This window comes from Neovison vison, chromosome 3 (genome assembly GCF_020171115.1).
Source record: "Neovison vison isolate M4711 chromosome 3, ASM_NN_V1, whole genome shotgun sequence".
In the NCBI taxonomy this organism is placed as follows: Eukaryota; Metazoa; Chordata; class Mammalia; order Carnivora; family Mustelidae; genus Neogale; species Neogale vison.
The window spans coordinates 217,743,665-217,769,583 of NC_058093.1; the positions used below are offsets into that span (position 1 = coordinate 217,743,665).

Consider the following 25,919-nt stretch of genomic DNA (forward strand, 5'->3'; position numbering starts at 1 on the left):
TGCTCTGCTGGCAGGAAGTTGTTTAAAAGTTCAAGTTTACTATTAAAAAAAATCTTTAAATAATGAAAACGGGGATGCTGCTTGGCAGAAAGGGCTACCTTTCACAGCTTAATGAGTTGTATTATAATGAACAGCTGCCCAGTCTCTCATTTTTCAAAAGAGGAAACAAAATTCAGAAACAAGAAACAACTTGCCTGTAGCACCAGGACTAAAAAGTCTCCTAACTTTCAGCTTATTGTCCCTTCTATCACCCAGCATTGGGTGCAAAAAATGATATTTACAGAATTGAAGGAAAAGTTACTCTAACTCTAGATTTTTCATTTTTACTCTCTTGGTTTATTCATCCAACTAACAGATATCCATTGCACACCTCCTGTGTGCCAGGACAGTGGAAAATGTGGGCACGGTTTCTGTCCCTCATAAAACACGACTCCTTTAGCTGGGTAAAATTTGTTTGACTCAGAGGTTAATTCCTTTCCCAGTTCCTGACCCACAGAGCCCCACCATCCAGACATGCAATCTCCCTGAATGTAACAGACACACCTGACATCTGACTCCTACATTAACCTTGCAATGTCATTCCAAACTGAGCCCAATGCACCCGAAATCACAGATCCCCTCCACTGGCAACTTCCCTTGAAGTCTATGGGGGAGAAGTGGAGGTGACTTTCCTTTAGCAGAAAGTTCAAAATTATAACAAAGATGGTGATCGCTTCAATTTATTAAGCAACTATTGAGTGCCAGGTTATGGCTGATTAGCTTTCCATTTGTTAATGTCACTGGAGGGTCATATTAACCTAAGACAAAGTGTAATTAATTCCATTTTACAGAAGAGGATACTGAGGTAGAAAGAGGATTGCAGATTTTCCCAGGGATAAACCACTCTGACAGGAAGCATCTGTTTCATTTTAGAGTGAATGGTACCTTGATTTATTCTTAATTTTGTCACTTGTTTCAAGTCCTGGTTTTATACTGCCCCAAAGAATCTTCAATTTCTAGGAAACAACGGTTTCTGCATAAAACTTAATGATTAGGGCAAGAGCTGCCAGAACAAAATATGCCCCATTCTGTTAATTCAATAAAGTTATCTCTTTATCTTAAACTACCTTAATACTTAAATGACCCTTTCTTCACACCACTTTCCTGCTCAAAAATATCCCACAGCTTTATGTCCTAATCAATCAAATCTGGGTTTGATAATCTGGCCCAACCCTCTCTTAACCACTCTTGTTCCCTAACATTTCCCAGTCCCCCATCCAAGGCGCTATCTGAGGTACACAGCAGTCTCAGGGTCTTGAAGTTTCATACCCAAAAGTGCGTATGTCTACCCTAGAAAATGTCTGCCTTGGGGGGCATGTTCTCTTTGTCTTATCTGCCATTCTTACCCCTCCACTTAGCCCAATTCACCCTTCAAGGTCCAGCTCAAAATTAAGGGAAAAGCATAAAATCACAACATTTACCCAGAACCTCAGATCCATGAGGGACTCCTATGATGGAGACCAGAATGAAACTAACCCTCCCACTTCATTTTGATGTACATAAAATATAGCAACAATTATTAGGATCATTGCTAACACACAGTATGCAGTGTGTGCTATGTGCTCTTCTAAGCTTTTTATGTATTTTGAGTCATCTGATTGCTCACTGACAACCCTGTAAAATGAAAACAAGAGTGTATGTAAGCACCTTGCCCAAGGTCATCCAGGACCGAAGTGGCAGAGTCAGGATTCAGAACAAGGAAGTCTGGCTCCACTGTCCTTGCTGAACGGTATACCACAGTATAACTACTGTACATACTGCCTCTTCACTCAGCACAGCAAGTGGCACTTCATAAGTTCTCACTAACTGGTAAGTATTTTCACGTTAGAGGTGGGGGTACAGAGTCCAGAGAGGGGACAGGATTTGCCCAAGATCACTCAGCTTATCAGCAGCAGAACTGGGATAAGAACCCAGGGCTTCTGCTTCTTGGACCTGATCGTATCAGGAGGCCCAAAGTGGGTGGGAAACCTCCTGTCCCAAAGCTGCCCAAGCCACAGGCTTTCTAAACATGGCCATGTGTCTTCTGGGGGTGGTAGCAGGGGTACTGACCAGAAGAGGTGGCCACACAGGCTGATGACAGCGTCCTTGGCTGTGTCCAGGCAGATGTTGCACTCAAAGGTGCTGTCCTGCCCTCCACTCTCACCAGAACCATTGCTGCTACCGCTGGGCCCCCCTGCACTGGAGTTCTCAGGGGAGGCAGAGGCCGAGGGCCCCTTGCTCGCCATCCTTGGCTGTCGGCAAACTGACTGAAGATTCTCCCCAGGAAAATCCTGAAAGGCAGAGAGGCCTTGATTATTCATTTCTGCAGACCACTCTCCCCAGCTTCCATGGCAATACCCTAATCTTCTCTCAACTCCAGAAGTTCAGATGGCTGAACCTTTACACAGACTCTGCAGAGGCTGCAGAGGATGATACTCATGGGGCACTACCCAGAGAACAATGACTCAAAAACTTTCATGAATAAATGAATACTGTTTTTCTGAAAATAAATAAATTGGAAAAAGAAAAAAAAAAACTTTCATGAATAGCCTAGAAAGTACCACGCAAAACATAATGCACAAAACCAGAACATCCTCCATGCAGATGGCTCTCCAAAGGAAATGAAACCTTTTCTCACATGTCTTTACATTCTCCCAGGATAACCCACCCAGGTAATATGTGCTCAATAAAACTAAATGTTCACAGACTGTCCTCTAACTTTGGACTGCCTCTATACTGGCGGGTGAATCTGCTTAGACCAGAAGGCTTATGTCACTGCTATACATAAAAAAACAGTTATTAGTTACTGTAAGTGAAAAATAAATACAAATACATAATGACAGAAAAGCTGTTTATCCTCACACAGAACCATGTGGCAATTCATATAATGCTTTAGGCAAACTTTTTTTTTTTTTAAAGATTTTATTTATTTATTTATTTGACAGAGAGAGATCACAAGTAGGCAGAGAGGCAGGCAGAGAGAGAGGAAGGGAAGCAGGCTCCCTGCCGAGCAGAGAGCCCGATGCGGGACTCGATCGGAGGACCCTGAGATCATGACCTGAGCCGAAGGCAGCGGCTTAACACACTGAGCCACCCAGGCGCCCCTGCTTTAGGCAAACTTGATCTGGTCCAGTTTCTTCAGGAAACTGCAGCCCAAGACCTCTCCTCTAACTGACTAATGTGGAGCTGAGACTGGGAACTCATGACACCCAGTCTGTATTCAAACTACTGCACCGCCACAGATCAAGCTGGCCACCAAATGCTGAGAGAAACATTGACCGCTGTTCAATACTGCCTCCAAATCAAAGAACGTGCCAGGAACTGAACAAGAATGTATACAAGACCAACAACAAGGACACCCAGAAATTCTGGGTGCAGATTAAGAATCTGTGAAGAGCGTGGTCGGACCACCCCCACCATCTTAGAAATTCTAAGCGGGAAGTGCTGGCTGGTTGTCATAGCCAGAGAACCACCAGCTTGGATGCTGGCTTCAGCTGAGCCTCCAGCTTGGCAGATGTTTTAAGAACCTCCCTTCTCCTCTGTGGGCCACAGTTTCCTCATCTGTAAACTGTCTCCTAGTTGTCTCCTTCTAGCTCTGATACTGTGCTACTCCAGGTCATCTCATCCGCTCTTTCCAAAGTGGGCAGCCCCTACCGTAAGTGTGGGACTTACCACTGGAGTGTCAAAAGTCCGCTCTGATTTCAGCTTCCAAAGTTTGAAGACGCGAAGGACCAAAAAGCCAGTCTTCTCAGACCAACAAACAAGCCTTCCTACACACCACCAACTCAGAACTCTGGACTCACGAGGATCCCTCACCACCACAGCAGCTCTGTGACTTGGGCAGGGAGAGGAGACCGGCTCACTGCCACTTTTTCACTCAGTTACATCATTTTACATAATGTCCCTGAAGGGCAGCTGGCTGCTGGCAGCACCAGTGCCTCACTGGCCTCAGCTCCAAGACCTTCTCCCTGACCCAGTGCTTCTTCCTCTCCACATACAACTGTTCTCTTCTTCTTAGGATAGAGGCTGCTTCTGAGGGACATGCTATGGCCTTCACATGTCATTCCAGCTCAAGTCCTGACCTCTGCGAGCTTCTTTAAGATATGTTTATCTTTTAAAATTAAGGACTGTGTGGGTACCTGGGTGGCTCCATCAGTTAATCACCTCTCTTCAGCTCAGGTCATGATCCCAGGGTCCCAGGGTCCCAGGGTCCCAGGATCAAGTCCTTCATCAGGCTCCCTGCTCAGTAGAGAATCTGCTTCTCCCTCTACCTTTCCCTGCTTGCCCATGATCTCTCTCTCTCACTCTCTCTCAAATAAATAAATAAAACCTTTAACATTAAGGACTGTGCATACAGAAGTGGAAAGACAATCATAAAGTCAGGTTCACTGATCAATCTTAATGATAGTCTCCTGATGTGATGCAATAGGAAGTACATATCACCAACAATAAAGCACTCTTAAAACATGGACTCTAGGGGCGCCTGGGTGCTCAGCAGGTTAAGGCCTCTGCCTTTGGCTCAGGTCATGATCTCAGGGTCCGAGGATGGAGCTCCACATCGGGCTCTCTGCTCAGTAGGGAGCCTCCTTCCCCCCGCCCTCTCTCTGCCTGCCTCTCTGCCTACTTGTGATCTCTGTCAAATAAATAAATAAAATCTTTAAAAAAAAAACAAACAACCCATGGACTCTAATGATGTCTCCAAAATAAATTACCCATTTACAGAAAATACAGGCATAGAAGGACGTGTTTAACAATTCCAGAAGACAATCTCCAAAATGCAGGATCTTTTTTTTTTTTTTTAAAGATTTTATTTATTTATTTGACAGACAGAGATCACAAGCAGGCAGAGAGGCTAGCAGAGAGAGAGGAGGAAGCAGGCTCCCTGCTGAGCAGAGAGCCCGATGTGGGGCTCGATCCCAGGACCCTGAGATCATGACCTGAGCCGAAAGCAGCGGCTTAACCCACTGAGCCACCCAGGTGCCCTGCAGGATCTTTTAAATACAAATAATCCAAGTTCTTAAAAACTAAATAGTGGGATGTGGAGTTCTAAATTGAGACTTGAGACATACCGACCACTGAAAGTGTGTGGATCTCACTGGAACCAGGTTCAAAACAACCACCTGTAAAAAGACACTTGTGAGATGACTGTTCAAATTAGATTTAGTCTGGGTATTAGTTATCTTGAGGAATTACTGTTAATTTTATTGAGTATGACAATGGTATTACGTAATTTAAAAAATACTCACCTGCTAGAAATATTTTTTTAAAAAAGATTTTATTTATTTACTTGAGAGAGAGAGAGCACAAGCAGGAAGGAGAGGCAAAGGGAGAGGGAGAAGCAGGCTCCCTACTGAGCAGGGAGCCCAATGCGGGGCTCCATCCCAGGACCCCAGCATCATGGCCGGAGCCAAAGGCAAACGGTTAACCAACTGAGCCACCAGGCACCCCAAGAAATATATACTTAAATATTTATGAAGGAATGATGTCTGGGATTTGCTTTAAAATACTCCAGGGGAAGAAGCGAAAATGGAGAGAAAAGACTAAGAACAGGGAAGGTGGAGGTTGTTGGAACTAAACGATGAATGGGGGCTTATCCCATTAGCTTATTTTTGTATGTGCTTGTACATTTCCACAATAAAAGGAATTTAAAAAAAAACAGGTGAGGGTGCATAAAACTATGTGTCTAAACTTATTTGGGTAAAATACAAAATATATAAAAGAATATACACATATATACATACACACACACACACACAGGCAAAGAAAACATCTAGAAGGCACACACTAAACCATCAACAATTATTTCTGGGATTAGGGAATGCGGAACTTTGAATTTTATATTCTCATCCTGTTTTAATGTTTTATGACAAGGTTATTACTTTTACAATAACGTTTAAAAAAACTGTAAAATGTATGTATAATATTAATTAGTTAAAATAATGAAATATAAATATTAGAAAATGTCTTTTAAAATGTGGAAAAACACACCTGGTTTTTTGTTTTTTTTCTTTTCTTTGTTTTTAAATTATTATTACTTTTTAAATATTATTTATTTATTTGACAGAGAGAGAGAGGTCACAAGTAAGCAGAGAGGCAGGTGGAGAGAGGGGGAAGCAGGCTACCCGCCGAGTGGAGAGCCTGACGTGGGGCCCGATCCCAGGACCCCAAAACCATTACCCAAGCCGAAAGCAGAGGCTCAACCCACTGAGCCACCCAGGCGACAATTTTAATTATTAGCACTCACCGTATCACATACCCGCCCCAATGTCCATAACCTAACCACCCTCTCCACACACCTCCTCCCTGCAGCAACCCTGTTTGTTTCATGAGATTAAGAGTTTCTTATGGTATGTCTTCCTCCCGATCCCATCTTGTTTCATTTTTTCCTTCCCTCACACCCAAACTCCCCACTCTGCCTCTCAAATTCCTCATATCAAGGGAGATCATATTATAATTGTCTTTCTCTGATTGACTTACTTCGCTCAGCATAATACCCTCTAGTTCCATCCACATCGTTGCAAATTCAAGATTTCATTTCTTTTGATGGCTGCATAGTATTCCAGTGTGTGTGTGTGTGTGTGTGTGTGTGTGTATCACATCTTCTTTATCCATTCATCTGTTGATGGACATCTACGTTCTTTCCATAGTTTGGCTATTGTGGACATTGCTGCTATAAATATTTGGGTGCATATGCCCCTTTGGATCACTACATTTGGTGCTTTAGGGTAAATACCCAACAGTGCGATTGCTGGGTCATAGGGTAGCTCTATTTTCAACTTTTTGAGGAACCTCCATGCTGTTTTCCGGAGTGGCTATACCAGCTTGCATACCCACCAACAGTGTAGGAGGGTTCCCCCTTTCTCTGCATCCTCGCCAGCATCTGTTGTTTCCTGGCTTGTTAATTTTAGCCATTCTGACTCGTGTAAGGTGGTTATCTCATTGTGGTTTTGATTTGTATTTCCCTGATGCTGAGTGATATGGAGCACTTTTTCAAGTGTCTGTTGGCCATCTGGATGTCTTCTTTGCAGAAATGTCTGTTCATGTCCTTTGCCCATTTCTTGATTGGATTATTTGTTCTTTGGGTGTTGAGTTAGGTAAGTTCTTTATAGATTTGGATACTAGTCCTTTATCTGGTATGTCATTTGCGAGTATCTTCTCCCATTCTGTCAGTAGTCTTTTGTTTTGTTGACTGTTTCCTTTGCTCTGCAACAGCTTTTGATTTGATGAAGTCCCAATAGTTCATTTTTGCCCTTGCTTCCCTTGCCTTTGGCGATGTTTCTAGGAAGAAATTGCTGCAGCCGAGGGTGAAGAAGTTGCTGCCTGTGTTCTCAAGGATGTTGATGCATTCCTGTCTCATGCTGAGGTCTTTCATCCATTTTGAGTCTATTTTTGTGTGTAGTGTAAGGAAATGGTCCAGTTTCATTCTTCTGCATGAGGCTGTTCAATTTTTTCAACACCATTTGTTGAAGAGACTGTCTTTCTTCCATTGGACATTCTTTCCTGCTTTATTGAAGAATAGTTGACCATAGAGTGGAGGGTCTATTTCTGGGCTCTCTATTCTATTCCACTGATATATGTGTCTGTTTTTGTGCCAGTACCACACTGTCTTGATAACTACAGCTTTTGTAATACAGCTTGAAGTCTAGAATTGTGATGCCACTAACTTTGGGTTTCTTTTTCAACATTCCTTTAGCTATTTGGGGTCTTTTCTGGTTCCATATAAATTTTAGGATTATTTGTTCCATTTCTTTGAAAAAAATTGATGGTATTTTGACAGGGATTGCATTAAATGTGTAGATTGCTTTAGGTAGCATAGACATTTCCACAATATTTGTTCTTCCAATCCATAAGCATGGAACGTTTTTCCATTTCTTTGTGTCTTCCTCAATTTCCTTCATGAGTACTTTATAGTTTTCTGAGTACAGATTCTTTGCCTCCTTGGTTAGGTTTGTTCCTAGGTATCTTATGGTTTTGGGTGCAATTGTAAATGGCATTGACTCAATTTCTCTTTCTTCTCTCTTGCTGTTGGTGTATAGAAATGCAACTGATTTCTGTGCGTTTATATCCTGACACTTTACTGAATTCCGGTATGAGTTCTAGCAGTTTTGGAGTGCAGTCTTTTGTGTTTTCCACATAAAGTATCATATCATCTGCAAAGAGCGAGAGTTTGATGACTTCTTTGCCGATTCGATGCCTTTTATTTCTTTCTGTTGTCTGATTGCTGAGGCTAGGACTTCTAGTATTATGTTGAATAGTAGTGGTGATAGTGGACATCCCTGCCGAAACACACCTGTTTTAAAACTGTTTATAGTGACTATCTGTATTGGTGGGGGCTTAGAGTAGTGACGTATTTTCTTAGTCCTCCGCATTTACAAAACTGACATTTTTACATGTATTATTCTGAAGTCAGACAAAAACAAGAGCAATCGTGCATTTGAAAACAAAAACAAAAACAAAAACAACAACCTCTGGGGCGCCTGGGTGGCTTAGTCAGCTAAGCATCTGCCTTCGGCTCAGGTCATGACCCTAGAGTCCTGGAATGGAGCCCTGAGCTGCCACAGGCTCTCTGCTCAGCAGGGCATCTGCTTCTACCTCTCCCTTTGCCCCTACCCATTTCAGATGCACATGTACAGCTGTGTGCACTCTCTTTCTCTCCAATAAATGAAATCTTTTTAAAAAAGTAAAAAACAAAAACATTTCTCAGTGTTCCAGTTTTCCCCAAATTCTGGAAATCAACCACTCTGAGTAGATACCTTGATGACTACAATCTCTTTTCTCACCTGAAAAGTGAGGGTGTCATGCTTTCTACAGGGCTGCAAAGGTGGCCCTATGAGATAATACAGTGACCCAGGGGGTCACCAAGACCCTCAGTGACACCAGAGGGTCCACCAAGGTAGGAGGGGGCCACTGCTACTGGGCAGATGTACACAGACACCCCTTATCCTGGTTTATTACTCCCCACCTCCCTGGACCCAACAAGACTCTGCATGGCTCATAATCCTAAGGGACAGAAAGCTTAAGGGGACAGTCAGGATCAAGGCAGGTGTGAGGGTGGGAATGGTCAGGGGACAGTAACAGGACAGATCAGTTTGCAGATAGCAGCAGCCTTACAGCATGTTAGACACTGAACAGGCCTGTACATTTCAACTTCCAGCAGACCACATTAACTCTCATTCTAATTCTTAGTAGACTGACCACGTGGTCCCTACTCAGGCTCTAAAGCCTCCTCCTAGAAGGCACTCAAATGTTTGCGAAGTGAGTGCATGTGGGCATGTGTGACTGGTTTTGATTAACAGGCTGGCTGCTCACAAACCTCTCTTTGCAACACATCATGGGCCCTAGAGCTGTGCACCTACCCATGGAGCCTTTTCTCCTCACCTCCTCCCTACCCTCATGTAAAGGAACGTTACCACACCAAGGCATTATGGCAGAGATGAGCAACCTTCCCTGGGGGCTAGCTACTAAACACTGCCAGAACGAGAGAATGTGACCACATCTTCCTGTACCCAACAGAAGTGGGACAGTGGCTAGAGGCCAGAGGACCCTGGTTGGCTCAGGAAGTGCACAGAATAAAGGGAAGCAGGTCCTGAGCATGCCTGAGCTGCCATCCTACTAAAACTTTCTCCTGGTCCTGGTAGAGACTATGAACTTCAACCTGACCACACAGCAATCCTGCTCAGGACAATTCTTCACTCCTGATCAGAATCTACTTTCTGCTTTTCAAGCACATTCACATCTATTTCCACTCTGATTGTCACTCCACTTTATAGAACAGGCTATCAGGCCAGGGAGGTTGGAGGACCTGCCCAAGGCCAGGCCACCACTCAACGCCAAATTCAGACTTTCCAACACAACACTGACACTCTTTTCACTTTTACATGTTATGTTTTACCATGTAGCTTTACAAAATTAAATAACTGGTCTTTGTTTTCCGTCAAGTTTATTGCGCAATGCTTTAACTTTTGTGTTCTTTGAAGTGAGTGTGACTCATGCATTCACGCATTCAATCAATATATGTCTAGCACCAACTACATTTAAGGCTTGGGGCTACCAGCTCTGTGTGTGGAGGGAAGTCACAAAGACCACAGCCAAGCTGAGGCTCTGGAATCTGGAATAAGAGCTAAAGAAGACACATGGATAATTATAAGAATTCTTATCCAGGGGCTCCATCAAACCTGCCTGTTTTTCCTAAACAAGGCACCCTCTCAGAAATCTGGCTCCTAGGGGCGCCTGGGTGGCTCAGTGGGTTAAGCGGCTGCCTTCGGCTCGGGTCCATCTCAGGGTCCTGGGATCGAGTCCCGCATCGGGCTCTCTGCTTGGCGGGGAGCCTGCTTCTCTCTCTCTCTCTGCCTGCCTCTCTGCCTACTTGTGGTCTCTCTCTCTCTCTCAAACAAATAAATAAAATCTACAAAAAAAAAAAAAGAAAAAAAAGAAAGCAAGAAATCTGGCTCCTAGACCCCTCAGTGATTTTTTTTTTAAGATTTTATTTATTTATTTGACAGACCGAGATCACAAGTAGGCAGAGAGGCAGGTAGAGAGAGAGGAGGAAGCAGGCTCCCCGCTGAACAGAGAGCCTGACGCGGGGCTCGATCCCAGGACCCTGAGATCGTGACCTGAGCCGAAGGCAAAGGCTTTAACCGACTGAGCCACCCAGGCGCCCCCACTCAATGATTTAAATAGCATTTGGATCTGGACAGTGCCCAAGAATCTGTATTTTCAAATAAGTGCCCCTACCTTTCACATCAGGTAATTCTTTGATGAAGTTTTGGAAACCCAGCTTCTAAACTCTACCAAAAGCACAAAGCAATATGACACAACACAGCGTTTGGGAGGGACAGCGACCTCTGGGCCTGTCCTTCAAAATGTACAAATGTACAAACCCCAGCTACAGTACAAAGAGGTCAGATAAACTTGGGGGATGGGAGACAGACAAGTCAGCTGAGATCTCAGAATAGTCAGCACTTCTGGTCCATCTAAGACAGAACTGATCTTTAAACAAATTCATTGGGGCACCTGGGTGGCTCAGTGAGTTAAAGCCTCTGCCTTCGGCTCGGGTCATGATCCCAGGGTCCTGGGATTGAGCCCCGCATCGGGCTCTCTGCTCAGCAGGGAGCCTGCTTCTCTCTCTTTCTCTCTCTCTCTCTCTGCCTGCCTCTCTGCCTACTTGTGATCTCTCTCTCTCTGTGTCAAATGAATAAATAAATAAATAAATAAAAGAAAAAAAGAAAAGAAACAGATTCATACTTAGTTTCAAAAGACATTCCTAAATTTGAGATGTTTAGGTTGGCACAAATGGTACTGAGACTAAAGCAGATTTGCAATACTTAATGATCCCTTAGGAATGCAGAGCCTGGAAGCTGATATCGGCTGACCCAGCATCCTCACTCCTATTACCTTCCCAGAGCTGGCTTGGTCTACCTCACAGGAACTGAGCAAGGAGGAGAACACAAAAGTTGCATATCCCTTCAGGAAACCCTGAGGAACTTGACCTCATAAAGAAATCTCTTTGTAGCATCCTTGTATTCAGTTCTCAGGTTCTAGAGAACTGCAGGTATTCAAAATCTGCCTTCTTAGTGCCTTTAAACTCTAAGAATTCTTGGACCAGCGTATGCCGAGGTATCTAAATTAATCCTCGTGATGAAGATTATAAATTTGGGTGATAAATGACTAGCACGATCCCAGAGGATACCCAGAAGAGTTCTTGTTCCTGCTTGTTCACGTGCCCTCACGTGGAAGCCTTCTGCCAGGAACTGTAGCTTGCCCGAGCCCATCTGTGTTGCTCATTGGGCTGCTGCTGGACCACGTGTAGGCAGAGATGAGAACTGCATTCTGAAAATGTCTACATCACACTCACAGAAGACTGGAGTAGGAAGAAATCTAAGTAAGTTGATTGGAACTTGGAACACACAGAAACCAGGCTCTAAAATTTTAGAGTCTGAATGTTGTTTAGATAGGTCCCTAAAAAGAGGTCTGGCCTCTCAAATACAGGAGCATGGGCATGAATGACCTTCCAAGTCCAAAAAAAGAGAGGAAGCTGAGATTGGCCTCTTTTCTTTGGAGCAGCACTGCTCCTTTTCTATGGCATCCTTTAACCTCCCTATCTGCTCAACTAACCCCTCACTTATCTTCAAAGATTTTTTTTTTAAGATTTTATTTATTTATTTGAGATAGAAGTGAAAGCACAAGCTGTAGGGAGGAGCACAGGGAGAGGGAGAAGCAGGTTCCTCGCTGAGCAGGGAGCCCAACTAGGACCCTGAGATCATGACCTGAGCCAAAGGCAGGCAGATGCTTAACTGGATGAACCACTCAGGCACACTATCTTCAAAGATTTACCAGAGATCTTATATGCCAAGCATTCAGGATACAGAGATAAAGGGTTTCAGTCTAAAGGGGGGACACAGATAAGTAAACAAGGCAGTCTAGCTTGCTGAGTACTGACAGAAATACACGTAGAGGGCATGACTTCAAGGCATGCTGGGGAGACAAAGAACACAGGAGAAGTGGACAATGCACTGTGCTGGGTTCAGGGTGGCTGGAGCCCAGGACGCATATGGGCATGGTAAGGCAGCAAGGGCTGGGACTGGCAGAAGAAAGGCCTTAGATTCCTTGTGCCCTTCATATTTGAGTGGGGACTCTGGGATCAGCTATTCCTACTTTTTCACGTTGTCTTCAGGTACTTCTGCATAGAAAGGGTTTTTCTTTGTTTTGGTTTAAACTTCAATCCTTTTCCTTTTTTTTTTTTTAAGACTTAATTTATTTATTTGACAGAGAGAGAGATCACAAGTAGAGAAAGAGAGAGAGCAGGAAGCAGACTTCCCACTGAGCAGAGAGCCTGATACAGGGTTTGATCCCAGGACCCTGAGATCATGACCTGAGTTGAAGGCAGAGGCTTAACCCGCTGAGCCACCTAGGCGCCCCTTTTTAAAAGATTTTATTTACTTGAAAGAAAGAGTGAGAGAGAGAATGAGCCAGGGGGAGGGGAGGGTTACAGGGAGAGGGAGAAGACTCCCCACTGAGCAAGGAGCCCCATGTGGGACTCAATCCCAGGACCCTGGGATCACAACCCTAGCTGAAGGCAGATGCTTAACTGACTAAGCCACTCAGGCACCCCTTCAGAGCTTTTCCTTAAAGCTTACCAGGTTTCATAGGAAAAGGTAAAGCAGGATTTGGATGATCAATGGTACAAACTTTCACGGGTCATCCGAGAGCTGCCTTTTATCATCCTTTCTATCATGGTCTTAAAATGTTCTTTATGGGGCACCTCCCCCCCTGCTTGTGCCAGAGCTCACATGCCCACACTCTCTCTAAAATAAATAAAATCTATAAAGAACAAAACACAAAAAAACAAAACTAGCATAGCAGAGGAATTTGACGGCTTTGGGTTCAAATCTCAGCTCTGCCACTTACTTGGTAACTTTAGACATTATTTTCTGAGCCTTTATTTTACTCCTATGTGTAAAATGGGCTATTACCTTTCTCCCAGACAGTTTGTAAGAATTAAAGAGATAAAACAATAAGGCACTAGCACAGTGCCAGCAGACTTAAGTGCTTGAAAAATATTAATCTCACCCTCACTGTCAGATCTCACAAAGTACACAAAGATCTCACAAAATATAAAAAAAGTCATCCTTTTTTATATTCCCCACAGAGCTATGTAATCAGCAGGTACTTGGTTAATTTGCTTAATGAATGAGTCACAACTTCCCTTTCTGAATGGCCATCATTCTTTGAAGGCATAGTAGGTGCAACATCAGAACTGTGTATGAGAAAATCCAGAATGGGATACACTTAATTTGATTCAGGCAAAATCAGATTTTCACCCAAGGTTTTAAAATCAGGAGACATTTTTAATATTTATTATTACCATGAATAATGTCAGCTAACACACAGCATTCTTTACATGAATTATCTCATTTAATTTTCATAACCTACCTCTGCGGTAAGTACTACCATACCATTGTTAGCATCCCCTGGGGTGTTAGATTAAGGGTTAAGAGTAGTCAGGTCATTTGATCAGAGCCAGTCAGAGGCAAAGCTTCCCAACTCCCAAGCCAATGTGCTTAACACATTTCAGTGAGCTGTTTGTGTTTCTCCATCCTTGGTCCCAGCTTCCAGGTGCCTTACTCAGCACAGGGCCAGGAACCTGAAGAACACCTCATAAATGTGCGTGGGTTGATAGATCTGATAGCCAGACTTAGAACTATACAACTCAAACAGACATCCCCCCCTCACCCCCTCTGCCTGCCTCTCGGCCTACTTGTGCTCCTTGTCTGTCAAATAAATTTTAAAAATATTAAAAAAAAATCTTCAGATTGGACAGATCTCAGTTAAGGGCTGTAGATTTCAAGTATAATACAGTGAAAGGAAAAATCTCGAACCAGAACTAGTCTGACACTCAGCTCTGCCACTCACTAAGCCAGGGTCCTCACTTGCACATAGAGTAACTGTGTCTGCCCTTACTTCTTTTTGAGAAAAGCTTTCAAAATGAGAGTTTTGCCTTTGTTTTCATGTGGTCAGTAAATCCTTATTAATACAGAATCTTTAAAATCTCATTAAATCAGATTTTACCTGAGGCTGAGCTAAAGAGCTCTAAAATATCCTGAAGGTAGAGTATAAAAAGAAAATAAATATAAGATTTAACTAATTAAGGAGAAAACTTCGTAAGAATTTAAGAACTCCTAGCTCATACTTGACAAAACAATGATCTCACTTCTCCTTTGAAAAGGAGGTCCAGGGACGCCTGGGTGGCTCAGTTGGTTAGGCGGCTGCCTTCGGCTTAGGTCATGATCCCAGCGTCCTGGGATCGAGTCCCACATCGGGCTCCTTGCTCGGCAGGGAGCCTGCTTCTCCCTCTGCCTCTGCCTCTGCCTGCCTCTCTGTCTGCCTGTGCTCGCTCTCTCTCCCCCTCTCTCTGACAAATAAATAAATAAAATCTTTAAAAAAAAAAGAGAGAGAGAAAGAAAAGAAAAGAAAAGGAGGTCCAAAAAAAAGGAGGTCCAAAGGAGGACCATCAAGAGAGCATATGTAAGATAAACCAACTACAGTTTAAAGTAATAAAACCAAAATGATACCATTTAGAATAATACATAATACTGACTTTTACAAATCAGGTTTGTGTCCTGAGCCACTTGATGGTAACTGTCAGGGCAGTTCGGGAAACATTTGGAGAATGCCAAGGACTATGCTCAATGATAAAAATAAATTAGACAAAGTTCTGATTCCTGCCCTCAAGAAATCTATGGTCTAGTCATAATATAACTGTCCTTTTAAAAAAAGAATCTCACTGAAAAATGCCTCTGCAGAGCTGGTAGTGCTAAGAAAAGACAAGTAATTTTCCTGGGCTTTTGCCTAGGACCCACTCCCATATTGAGAGAGCTGTTCCTCTTTAAAAACTTCCCCCATGCCTATATACCACACAGCACTTCCGAGGAGCAACTTGGAGCATGGATATCAAATAATGAGGTGCTACAGAGACTACCAGGGGAATCAACCTGGTGACTGACACCAAGAGTGGAATGGCCAGCCAGACCACTAGACCATTTCCACAGAAACAAGTCACAGCTTGCTGATTCTGACCTCTGTTTGTCCTTAGACCACCATTCAGTCATGCTTTCCTCCCACTGCTCAATGAGATGTACTCATGACATCCTAGCTGATGTGAAGAGTAGAAAAGTAGGGGCCGTGGTAGTACTACATGACAATTCAGGCCACTTCAGAGACTCTTAAGCCAGAATCCACTTGGTAGCTTCTTCCCTTCTTTAAATACTACATTTCTGGGAATGATTTTTTAGATAAAACATCAAACGCAAAGGCAACAAAAGAAAAAAATAGACAAATTAGACTTCATGAAAATTTTAAAATTTTGTTCATCAAAAGACACTAAACAGAATAAAAAGGCAATTCACAGAATGGGAGAAAATATTTGCAAATCATGTATCTAAGGGATCAATATCCAGCATATATGGAAAACTCCTAAAACTTGGGACACCCTGGTGGCTGAGTTAAACGTCTGCCTTTGGCTCGGGTCATGATCCCAGGGTCCTGGGATGAAGCCCTGCAGTGGGCTCCTTGCCAGTAAGGAGCCTACTTCTCCCTCTCCTTCTGCCCCTCCCTCTGCTTGTGCTCTCTGTGTCAAATAAAAAAATAAAATCTTAAAAACAAACAAACAAAAAAACATCTCCTAAAACTCAACAACAAAGAAACAACAGTCCATTTCAAAAATGGGCAAAGGAGGGGAGCTTGGGTGGCTCAGTCAGTTAAGCATCTGCCTTCAGCTCAGGTCATGATCCCAGGGTCAAATTCCCCATTGGGCTCCCTGCTGGGTGGGGGGGGGCGGGGTGGAGCCTGCCTTCTCCCTTTCCCTCTGCCTGCTGCTCTCCTTGCTTCCGCTCTCTGTCAAATACATAGAATCTTTAAAAAAAAAAAAAAAAAAGAATGGGCAAAGAACTTTACAGACATTTCTCCAAAGAGATACAAGTGGCCAAAAACAACATGAAAAAATGTTCAACATCACTAATTACAAAAATCCAAATCCAAACTACAAAATACCACCTTATACCCATCAACATGGCTACTATAAAAACAAAATAAAGAAACAAAAAACAGAAAATAACAAGTGTTGCTGAGGAGGTGGAGAAACTGGAACCTTAGTGTACTTTTGTACTTTCGGTAGGAAAGTCAAATGGCACAGCTGCCGTGGAAAACACTATGGCTATTCCTCAAAAAATTAAAAATAGAATTACCATATGATCCAGCAATTCTGTTTCTGGGTATATAGCCATAAAAACTGAAAGCAGGGTCTTTTTTTTTTTTTTGAAAGCAGGGTCTTAAATATCTGTACACCCATGTTAATATTTCCATTATTTACAACAGCTAAAACATGGAAGCAACCCAAATATACAGCCACAAATAAATAAATGGATAAACAAAATGTGATACATGCATACCATGGAGTATTCAGTCTTAAAAAGGAAGAAAATTCTGACACATACCACAACATGGATGACCCTTGGGGACATTATGCTAAGTGAAATAAACAAGTTGCAAAAAAGACAAATACTGTAGGATTCCAGTCTTATGAGGTACTTAGAAGAGTCAAAATCACGGAGACAGAAAGTAGAACTGTGGTTGCCAGTAGTATGGGAAAGGAGGGAACAGTGAGTTACTGTTTGTTTGTTTAAAGATTTTATTTATTTGACAGACAGAGATCACAAGCAGGCAGAGAGAGAGAGAGGGGCAAGCAGGCTCCCTTGCTGAGCAGAGAGCCCGATGCGGAGGCTCGATCCAAGGATCCTAGGATCATGACCTGAGCCAAAGGTAGAGGCTTTAACCCACTAAGTGACCCAGGAACCCCTGAGTTAACTGTTTAATGGGTACAAGAGTTTCAGTTTTGCAAAATGAAGAGTTCTGGAGATGGATGGTAGTAATGGCTGCACGACAGTATAAATGTACCTAATACCACTGACCTATACACTTAAAAATGGTTAAGATGATAAATTTTATTATGTGTATTTTACTACAATAAAAAAATTGGAAAAAAGATCCCTATGTTTCCACAAAGTGTCATTTATTTTATGATTCCATTAATACAAAACATCTACAACAGGAGTTCCTGGCTGGCACAGCTGGTAGTGTGTGTGTCTTTTTTTTTTTTTTAAGATTTTATTTATTTATTTGACAGAGAGAGACACAGCAAAAGAGGGAACACAAGCAGGGGGAGTGGGAGAGGGGAAGCAGGCTTCCCACTAAGCAGGGACCCCCAATGTAGGGCTTGATCCCAGGATGCTGGGATCACGACCTGAGCCGAAGGCAGACACTTAACGACTGAGCCACCCAGGTGCCCTAGTGTGTGTGACTCTTGAACTCATGATAGGTGTGGAGCCTACTTAAAAATTTAAAAAAACAAAACCAAAAAACAACAATAAAAATGGGTGAATGCTGTCTTAATTTTAAAAAAAGAGAAGATCTACAATAGACAAATTCAAAGAGATAAAAAGTGGATCAGAGGTTACCAGGAGCTAGGATGAAGGGGGAATGGGAAGTTAACTGTTTAATGGGTATAGAGTTTCTGTTTGGTGTAATGATAAAGCTTTGGAAACACAAAGTGGTGATGGTTGCACACACTGTGAATATACTTAATGCTACCAAATAGTACACCTAAAAATGGTTAAATGGTAAATTCTGTTATGTGTATTTTATCACAATAAAAGTTTTTAAAAGAATCTGTGCTCCTTATTAGAAAGAAACCAGAATTCTCCTCACTAAGAACGTGCTGAGTCATTGTTCTATATACTCAAACAATACTTATTAACTTACTGAATAACCGAATGGTTAAGTGTATGTATCAGAAGTAATGCTTACAAAAAAGGCTGGCAAAAGCACAGAGACATCAGCATTAAAATGCTAACACGAGGGGCCTCTGTGTGGCTCAGTCCTTCCTTAGAGTGTATGACTCTTGATCTCAGGGTGTGGGCTCCAGCCCCACCTTGGGTGTGGAGATTGCTTAAAAATAAAAAAATCTTCAAAAAATGCTAACAAGAAAAGGCAAGCTATAAACTATGTTCACTGAATGGTTCTAACCATTAAAAATGTACACACTGGGGGAGAAACAAGGAAATTTAAGCAACTTAATAAAGGCTCTTTTCAGAAACAATGTGGGTAGGAAGAGAGGGAAGCTTTTCTGTATTTCCCAAAATGAACATATATTACCTTCACAATTAAAATTACTGTTTTGTGCCTCTCACCCAAAATAGTTTCAACTTAGAACTTCCAAATTGTTTCAAAAAACAAGTTCCAAAGTTATGTGTCCTTTTAAAGGTACTGTGATACCAATTAATAGGGGGAAAAGGGCTTAGTAAAAACCAAAGTTAACTGTGGAGAATTTATTTAGGTTGAAAGAAACCTCTGTACTTCATTTAGCCCTAATTCCTCGTTAAACAGCTCTGACTTCTTTACAACATAGTTCCAACGCTAGGCTGATCAGTGAACAAAGAAAAATTTATTGATGGTCAGCAGACCCCCCCCCTTACACCTGCAAAGGTACCTCTCTACAAACTCCTCACAGAACAGTGTAATTTATAGTACAGAGACACACACACACACAAAATCACTTCAAAGAAGAAAATATTAAATAGAACTTATTGTGAATAGATTATCAGTGTAGCTGATTACCAAGTCTAATCTAATCAGTGCGTGTATTTCCTTTGACGGAGCTGGTCATGTCCTTTAATTTCTCTATTTTAGCATCTGCCTAACTGCACTTCTCTCCACCACATTTCCCATTATTTTTAAGAGTATGTTCAATATCTCCAGAGATAACCTGCCTGGTACCTGATCCAGCCACTTGCTTCTTTAAGCTTTTCATTAATATCTTGTTTTCTGCTCAACTTCACCAACCCCCGTCTGTGGCCAGGCTCTAAAATTTGTCCTTAACTATTACTGGACTACTAAAACATGTATTTCAGTAGTCTCATCATCTGACCACCACTTCCCAAATTCTAGCAAATTCCTTCTTAACTGTTCAGTTTGATAAGACTTCAAATACCTGGGATGGCTGGTTCACTAACTTGACCCTCTTTCTACTGCACATTAAGGCTCTTCAAGTGCTTTCTTCCTTTTTATCTTATTTAGATCTCATGGTCCATCCTTTTCCCCATATGCATACCTCCATAATTTCCTTCCCCACCTTAGTTTCCATAAAGGACTTACTTTAAAAAATGTAAACCAGTAAAATAATGCCTTCCTATTTACTGATATATTAAAAGAATTGAACAGGCCTACAAGAAGGAGATTTTCTGATCAACTTACCTTGAATTTATGACCTCGAGACCCCTTGCAATTTTTTTTAAGATTTTATTTATTTATTTAACAGAGAGACAGCGAGAGAGGGAATACAAGCAGGGGAGTGGGAGAGAAAGAAACCGGCTTCCCGCTGAGCAAGGAACCTGAGCAGAAGGTAGACACCCAACAACTAACTGAGCCACCCAGGCACCCAAAACCTCTTGCAATTTTTAGCAATCCTTTCACCATATTTTGAGTCAATGTAATTTATGAGTCTGTGATGGCTGTTTCGTAACTTTTTACTCCTTCAGTTATAAACAGCCCCTACTTTCTCTTCACCTTCACTAATGACCATCCTTATTATTTCCCTGAAAAAAACTAAAAACAAGAGAGCTGCCTTGTCTTTCTACTTCCAAACAGGACGACTTGGCTCTGTCTGCAGTCTTATATTCTTTTTTTCTCTCTTTACTACCATGCATGAACTATCTCTGCTCTTAACTAAGGCTAAACTACCCACTCATACCATGGATTACATTTCCTCTCACCTGTTCAAGGTATTTGCTCCCCAAAATATACCTTTCTCCTTGCATCTTTAAAGTTTGGTATTTGGCTAAATCTTTTATTTCTAAATCAGTAAGAAAAATATGTGTTATCTATACTGTAATGTCTCCCATCTTAATTTCTATATACTTTATTAAAATACTTATTAAATGAGTGAATTACTCAATTAATCGTTCTCAGGAATATGCCTCTATTTGGTTTCTAATTGTGAGGATTATCATATCTCATTCCTCATCCCCCAGTCCTTCTAATCTTTGGAAAAGGAAACATATCCTTTTTTCTTTCTTTCTTTCTTTTTTTTTTTTAGGATTTTATTTAACTGTCAGAGAGTTTCAGGCCCCTAATGCTAGAAATGCTCTTTATCTGTTATAAGTCTGAAGTAAAAGGGGAATGGAGTGCATTAGTCTAACTGAATAATTCCTCTTAGTTAAATGTAAAGGTTCTGCATTTTGGACATTTTTTTATTAAGGACACGAATTCTACCAACAAATAAAATGCTGGAGGAAAATGCAGACAACCCTTGTTTGGTACAGTAAAGCAGAACAATAAAAATGCAAGCTGATACTATGAAAAATGGTCATAATAATCAATAGAAAAATCACAATTATCTGTGAATTTTTAAAATTTTATCAAGTAAAAACACTCTTACTATTGGTACACATGCTTAGTGAAGTGAAAAAGTAATAATTAATACTCATTTAGTTTACTGTAACTTAAAACATTAGAAACATTGAAAATTAAAGTGTCTCTTTTCTTTGTAAAAACTTTCTTTTAAAGAGAGGGGGAGGGGCAGAAGGAGAGGGACAGATAAAATTTCTTTTTTTTTTTTTAATTTATTTTTATTTATTTATTTTAGAGAGCATGAGAAAGAGCAGAGAGCACAAGTTGGGAAGAGGTGGAAAGGGGCAGAGGGAAAGGAAGCAGATTCCCCACCAGAGAGCGACGTGACACTTGATCCCAGGACCCAGAGATCATGATCTGAGCTAAAGTAGATGCTTAACCTCAAGGGAGAGGTTCCACACACAATGCAGAGTCAGATGCAGGGCTTGATCTCACAACCCTGAGATCACGACCTAAGCCAAAATCAAGAGCTGGATGCTTACCCAACTGAGCCATCCAGGCGCACCTGTTTTATTTTTTAATTATATGTGTAAGATGGTCTGGGTATAGCCAAATGCTCTGGATTCAAAAGAGGCATAGGTGCACTGGTAGCTCTGCCACCCCAAGCAGGTGCCCAATATCACAAGTCTGGAGTATTCCAAACCACCACTGACTCCTCTACTCCTTGACTGTGACCAGACAACCACCAGAGTAGCTCTCAGATGTCAGGACCTCCTAGTGGTCTCATCACATTTCAAATAATACTGTAGTACCCCTTTTACCTGACAATGGCCATGCCACCTCTGCATGATCAGTAGTGGTTGGAGCTGAGAGAAGCTCTGAATGGTCAGCAGTTTCAAAGGGACAATTACTCTGCACTTCAGCATGTCCAAATCCAACCTCATTCAGATCAGGGAGTTACTGGCATTGCCCCAGATTTTGCAGTTCAGCTCACTCCCAGTTATTTCAAGACTTCAGGCAATCTGCAAACTCTTTTAATATTTACATGCAAAACTGTGTGTGTTAACAAATAACTCAATTACAAAACAGACAAAGGATCTGAATAGACATTTCTCCAAAGACACACAGATGGCCAATATGCACATGAAAAGATGTTCAACATCATCAGTCATTAGGGAAATGAAAATAAAAACTACAATTAGATGCCACTTTGCAACCACCAGGGTGGCTATAATAATAACCACAAAAAGAGACAATAACAAGTGTTGAAGAGGATGTGGAGAAAATGGAACCCTCACATACTGCTAATGGGAATGTAAAATGGTGCAGCTGCTGTGGAAAACAGTTTGGCAGTTCTTCAAAAAGTTAAACATTGAGTTGCCATATGACCCAGCAAATTCCACTCCTAAGGAGACACATCTAGGAGGACTGAAAATATGTTCAAACAAAAATGTGCACATGAATGTTCACCAAAGCATTAGTCATAATAACCAAAGGGCAGAAACAATCTAAATGTCAATCAATTAATGAATGGATAAACAAAATGTGCTGTAACCATACAATGAAATATTATTCATCAAATATAATGAAGTACCAACACAGGCCACAACATGGATGAACCTTACGAAAACATATGCTTAATGAAAGAGCCAGACACAAAAAGACACACAGTATAAAAAGGGCACATACTATATGAATCCATATTAGTGACTGCCAGGGGATGGAAGAGGGGGAAACAAGGAGTGACTGCAAACATGTGCAGGTTTTCTTTGGGGGGACATGAAAATGGTCTGGGATTAAAATAGTGGTGATGATTATACAACCTTGTGAACATACTAAAAACTACTGAATTGTATTCTTTAAATGGTGAATTTTATAATATGTGAATTCCGTTTTTTAAAAAAATCAAAAGGGGCGCCTGGGTGGCCCAGTGGGCTAAAGCCTCTGCCTTCAGCTCAGCTGGGATCGAACCCTGCATCAGGCTCTCGGCTCAGCAGGGAGCCTGCTTCCCTTCCTCTCTCTCTGCCTGCTTCTCTGTCTACTTGTAATCTCTGTCAAATAAATAAATAAATAAAATCTTTAAAAAAAAAAAAAAAAAACAGAAACAAAAACCTCTGCCTTCAGCTCAGGTCATGCAGGTCATGATCTCAGGGTTCTGGGATTGAGTTCCCCACGCCCAACCCATGAGGCTCCCTGCCCAGTGGGGAGCCTGCTTCTCCCTCTGCCCCTCCCCCACATTTATGCTTTCTCTCTCTCTCAAACAAATAAATAAAAGCTTAAAAAAATAAAGTTTACAGTCATGAAAGACAAAAAAGACTTGAGGAAGAGTGCCTGGGTGGCTCAATAGATTAAGCCTCCGCCTTCAGCTCAGGTCATGATCTCAGGGTCCTTGGATTGAGTCCTCCATCAGGCTCTCTGGTCAGCAGCGAGCCTGCTACCCCCTCCCCCTCTGTCTGCCTCTCTGCCTACTTGTGACTTCTCTGTCAAATAAGTAAGTAAAATCTTTATACATTAAAAAAAAAAAAAAAGGGGCGCCTGAGTGGCTCAGTGGGTTAAGCCGCTGCCTTCGGCTCAGGTCATGATCTCAGGGTCCTGGGATCGAGGCCCGCATCGGGCTCTCTGCTCAGCAGGGAGCCTGCTTCCTCCTCTCTCTCTGCCTGCCTCTCTGCCTGCTTGTGATCTCTCTCTGTCAAATAAATAAATAAAACCTTTAAAAAAAAATGTTAAAAAAGTTAAAAATGTAAAAAAGTCAAAGAGTTAAAAAATGTACATGGAAGAAAATTTAGAAAATGTACACAATGCAAGTCAGGGGCTGGTAAATTCTTTCTGTAAAATGCCATACCATAAATACTTTAGACTGTAAACCATATGGTCTTCGGGGCAACCACTCAACTCTTCTGCCAAAGATGATATGTAAATTAATGGGTGTGACTGTATTCCAATAAAATCTTATTTATAGTTTTAATTTTCCTGTAATTTTCACATATCACAAAACATTATTCTTTTTTGGATCTATTCCCCACCATTTAAAAATATGAAATCCATCCCTAGCTCACATGCCATGCAAAAACAGGCAATAAAGCCAGATTTGGCCTGCATACCATAAACTGCAGACTCTCCAGATGAGAATTTGACAATGTAAGGGGCACCAGGGTGGGTCCAGTCCAGAAAAGCATGAGACTCTTGATCTCAGGGTCATGAGTTCAAGCCCCATGTTAGGTGTAGAGACTACTTAAATAAATTAAAAAAAAAAAAAAAAAAGAATTTGCCAATGTGTGCTTCAATTAAAAAAGAAGTGTTGCATGCACAACAATTAAGTCTGGCAACGCTAGGTTAAACAAGATTAGGTATGTTTCTTTATTATAGGACATCTCACTATATTTAATGTATTATACGCCGAGAAGTTCCAAGAAAAGATAATGATATACAGCATTTTCCAAACTTATTTTTACTATGGAACACTTTTTTTCAGAGGCATCACTTCCGAGTAGTGGCCTGAAGAACACACTTTGGAAATGCTGATTCAGGTACTTTTTTAAAAGGAAAATTTCAGATTAGTAAGTATTAAAGATATCACCAAATTATGATCATTTTAAACCAGCACCTGGATAATATCTGAATAAGCATTTCACAATTTTGTTTTTAATCCTAAGAAACACAAACAAAGCAGGAAGGTAAACACAAGCAGGAAGCCTTAGCTCAAACACAATCTATTTTTTGGGAGGGGGATAGGATGGATATAAGCAGAACTGGGTCATAATACGGAATCTTTGCTCCATAGGGCACTCTAAATATTCTTACAGGTTTTGAAAACGTGACCTGCTTTTAGGAACTTCAACATTCAATTAGAAAACTAAAGACAGGGATGCCTGGATGGCTCAGTTGGTTAAGCCGATGCCTTCGGCTCAGGTCATGATCCCAGAATCCTGGGATCGAGTCCCACATCCGGCTCCTTGCTCCGCAGGGAGCCTGCTTCTCTCTCTGCTCTGCCTGCCATTCTGCCTGCTTGTGTGCCTGAGCTCACTCGCACACACTCTCTCCAAGTAAATAAATAAAATTTTAAAGAAAAGAAAAGAAAAAGAAAACTAAAGATAATCTAGGGGTTCATGGGTGGCTCAGTCAGTTCAGGTCATGATCTCAGGGTCCAAGCATGAGCCCTGGTGCTCTGCACTCAGTGCACAGAGTGTCCCTCTGCACTGTTCCCCCCCACCCCAGCTCCTGCTCTCCCTCTCTCAAATAAAGAAGTAAGATCTAAAAAAGAAAAGAAAACTAAAGATATGCTAGAAGCATTACCTGTAGATTATACATTAGGGAGGATGAACTGGCAGGCAAAGCAAATCCCTAGGATGACTGGTTTTAAATGCTGGATGAAAAGTTAGCCGACAGATTGCAAAAATTCTCTCATTAGATACAAGAGCTATATAATACATTGGAGGAGAGAGGATTAAAGAGGGATTTATGACCCGGGCAGGAAAGGCTGGCCTGAACAACCCTGAGGGGCCCTTCTCAACAAAGGTTCCTCAATTCTGTGATCCAAAGAGTTCACTGGCTTCTCCAGATCAAACACAGTCTCTCCCTCCCTCTCTCTCTCTCTCTTTTTAAAGATTTTATTTATTTGAAAGAGAAAGAGATCATGAGCAGAGGGCAGAAGAAGTAGACTCCCCACTGAGCAAGGAGCCCAATGCGGGACTTGATCCCAGGAGCCTAGGATCAAGACCTGAGCCCAACGCAGATGCTTAACTGAATGAGCCACTCAGGCACCCTCAAACACAGTCTTTAACAGCATTTCCAAGTTACTCTAAGAACATAAGCTACAAACCAATGGGGTGGGGTACCTCCTTAGTTATTCAACAACACTTAAGGAACCCTTATCAGATGGGCCATTCCAAAGTCCCTGGGGGAAAAAAAAAAATGGTGCAGGGGCACCTGGGTGGCCGGCCTGGCGGGTTAAAGCCTCTGCCTTCAGCTTGGGTCATGATCCCAGACTCCCGGGATAGAGC

The 25,919-nt window shown here is 41.9% G+C and overlaps 1 protein-coding gene across 3 annotated transcripts in view; it reads right to left on the reverse strand.

Moving 5' to 3' along the window:
* Positions 1-25,919, reverse strand: part of RNF185 (ring finger protein 185) — a 38,366-nt gene that overhangs the window by 11,034 nt on the left and 1,413 nt on the right. The window contains exons 2-3 of one of the 3 annotated variants that reach the window (XM_044243890.1): positions 5,092-5,138; positions 2,089-2,309 (exon numbers count right to left, since the gene is read on the reverse strand). In XM_044243890.1, coding sequence (XP_044099825.1) covers positions 2,089-2,264 — 176 coding nt within the window. In that variant the 5' untranslated portion in view covers positions 2,265-2,309; positions 5,092-5,138. Of the gene's footprint in view, positions 1-2,088; positions 2,310-5,087; positions 5,139-25,919 lie in introns of all 3 variants that reach the window. The other 2 variants (XM_044243892.1, XM_044243889.1) reach the window with 2 other exon arrangements.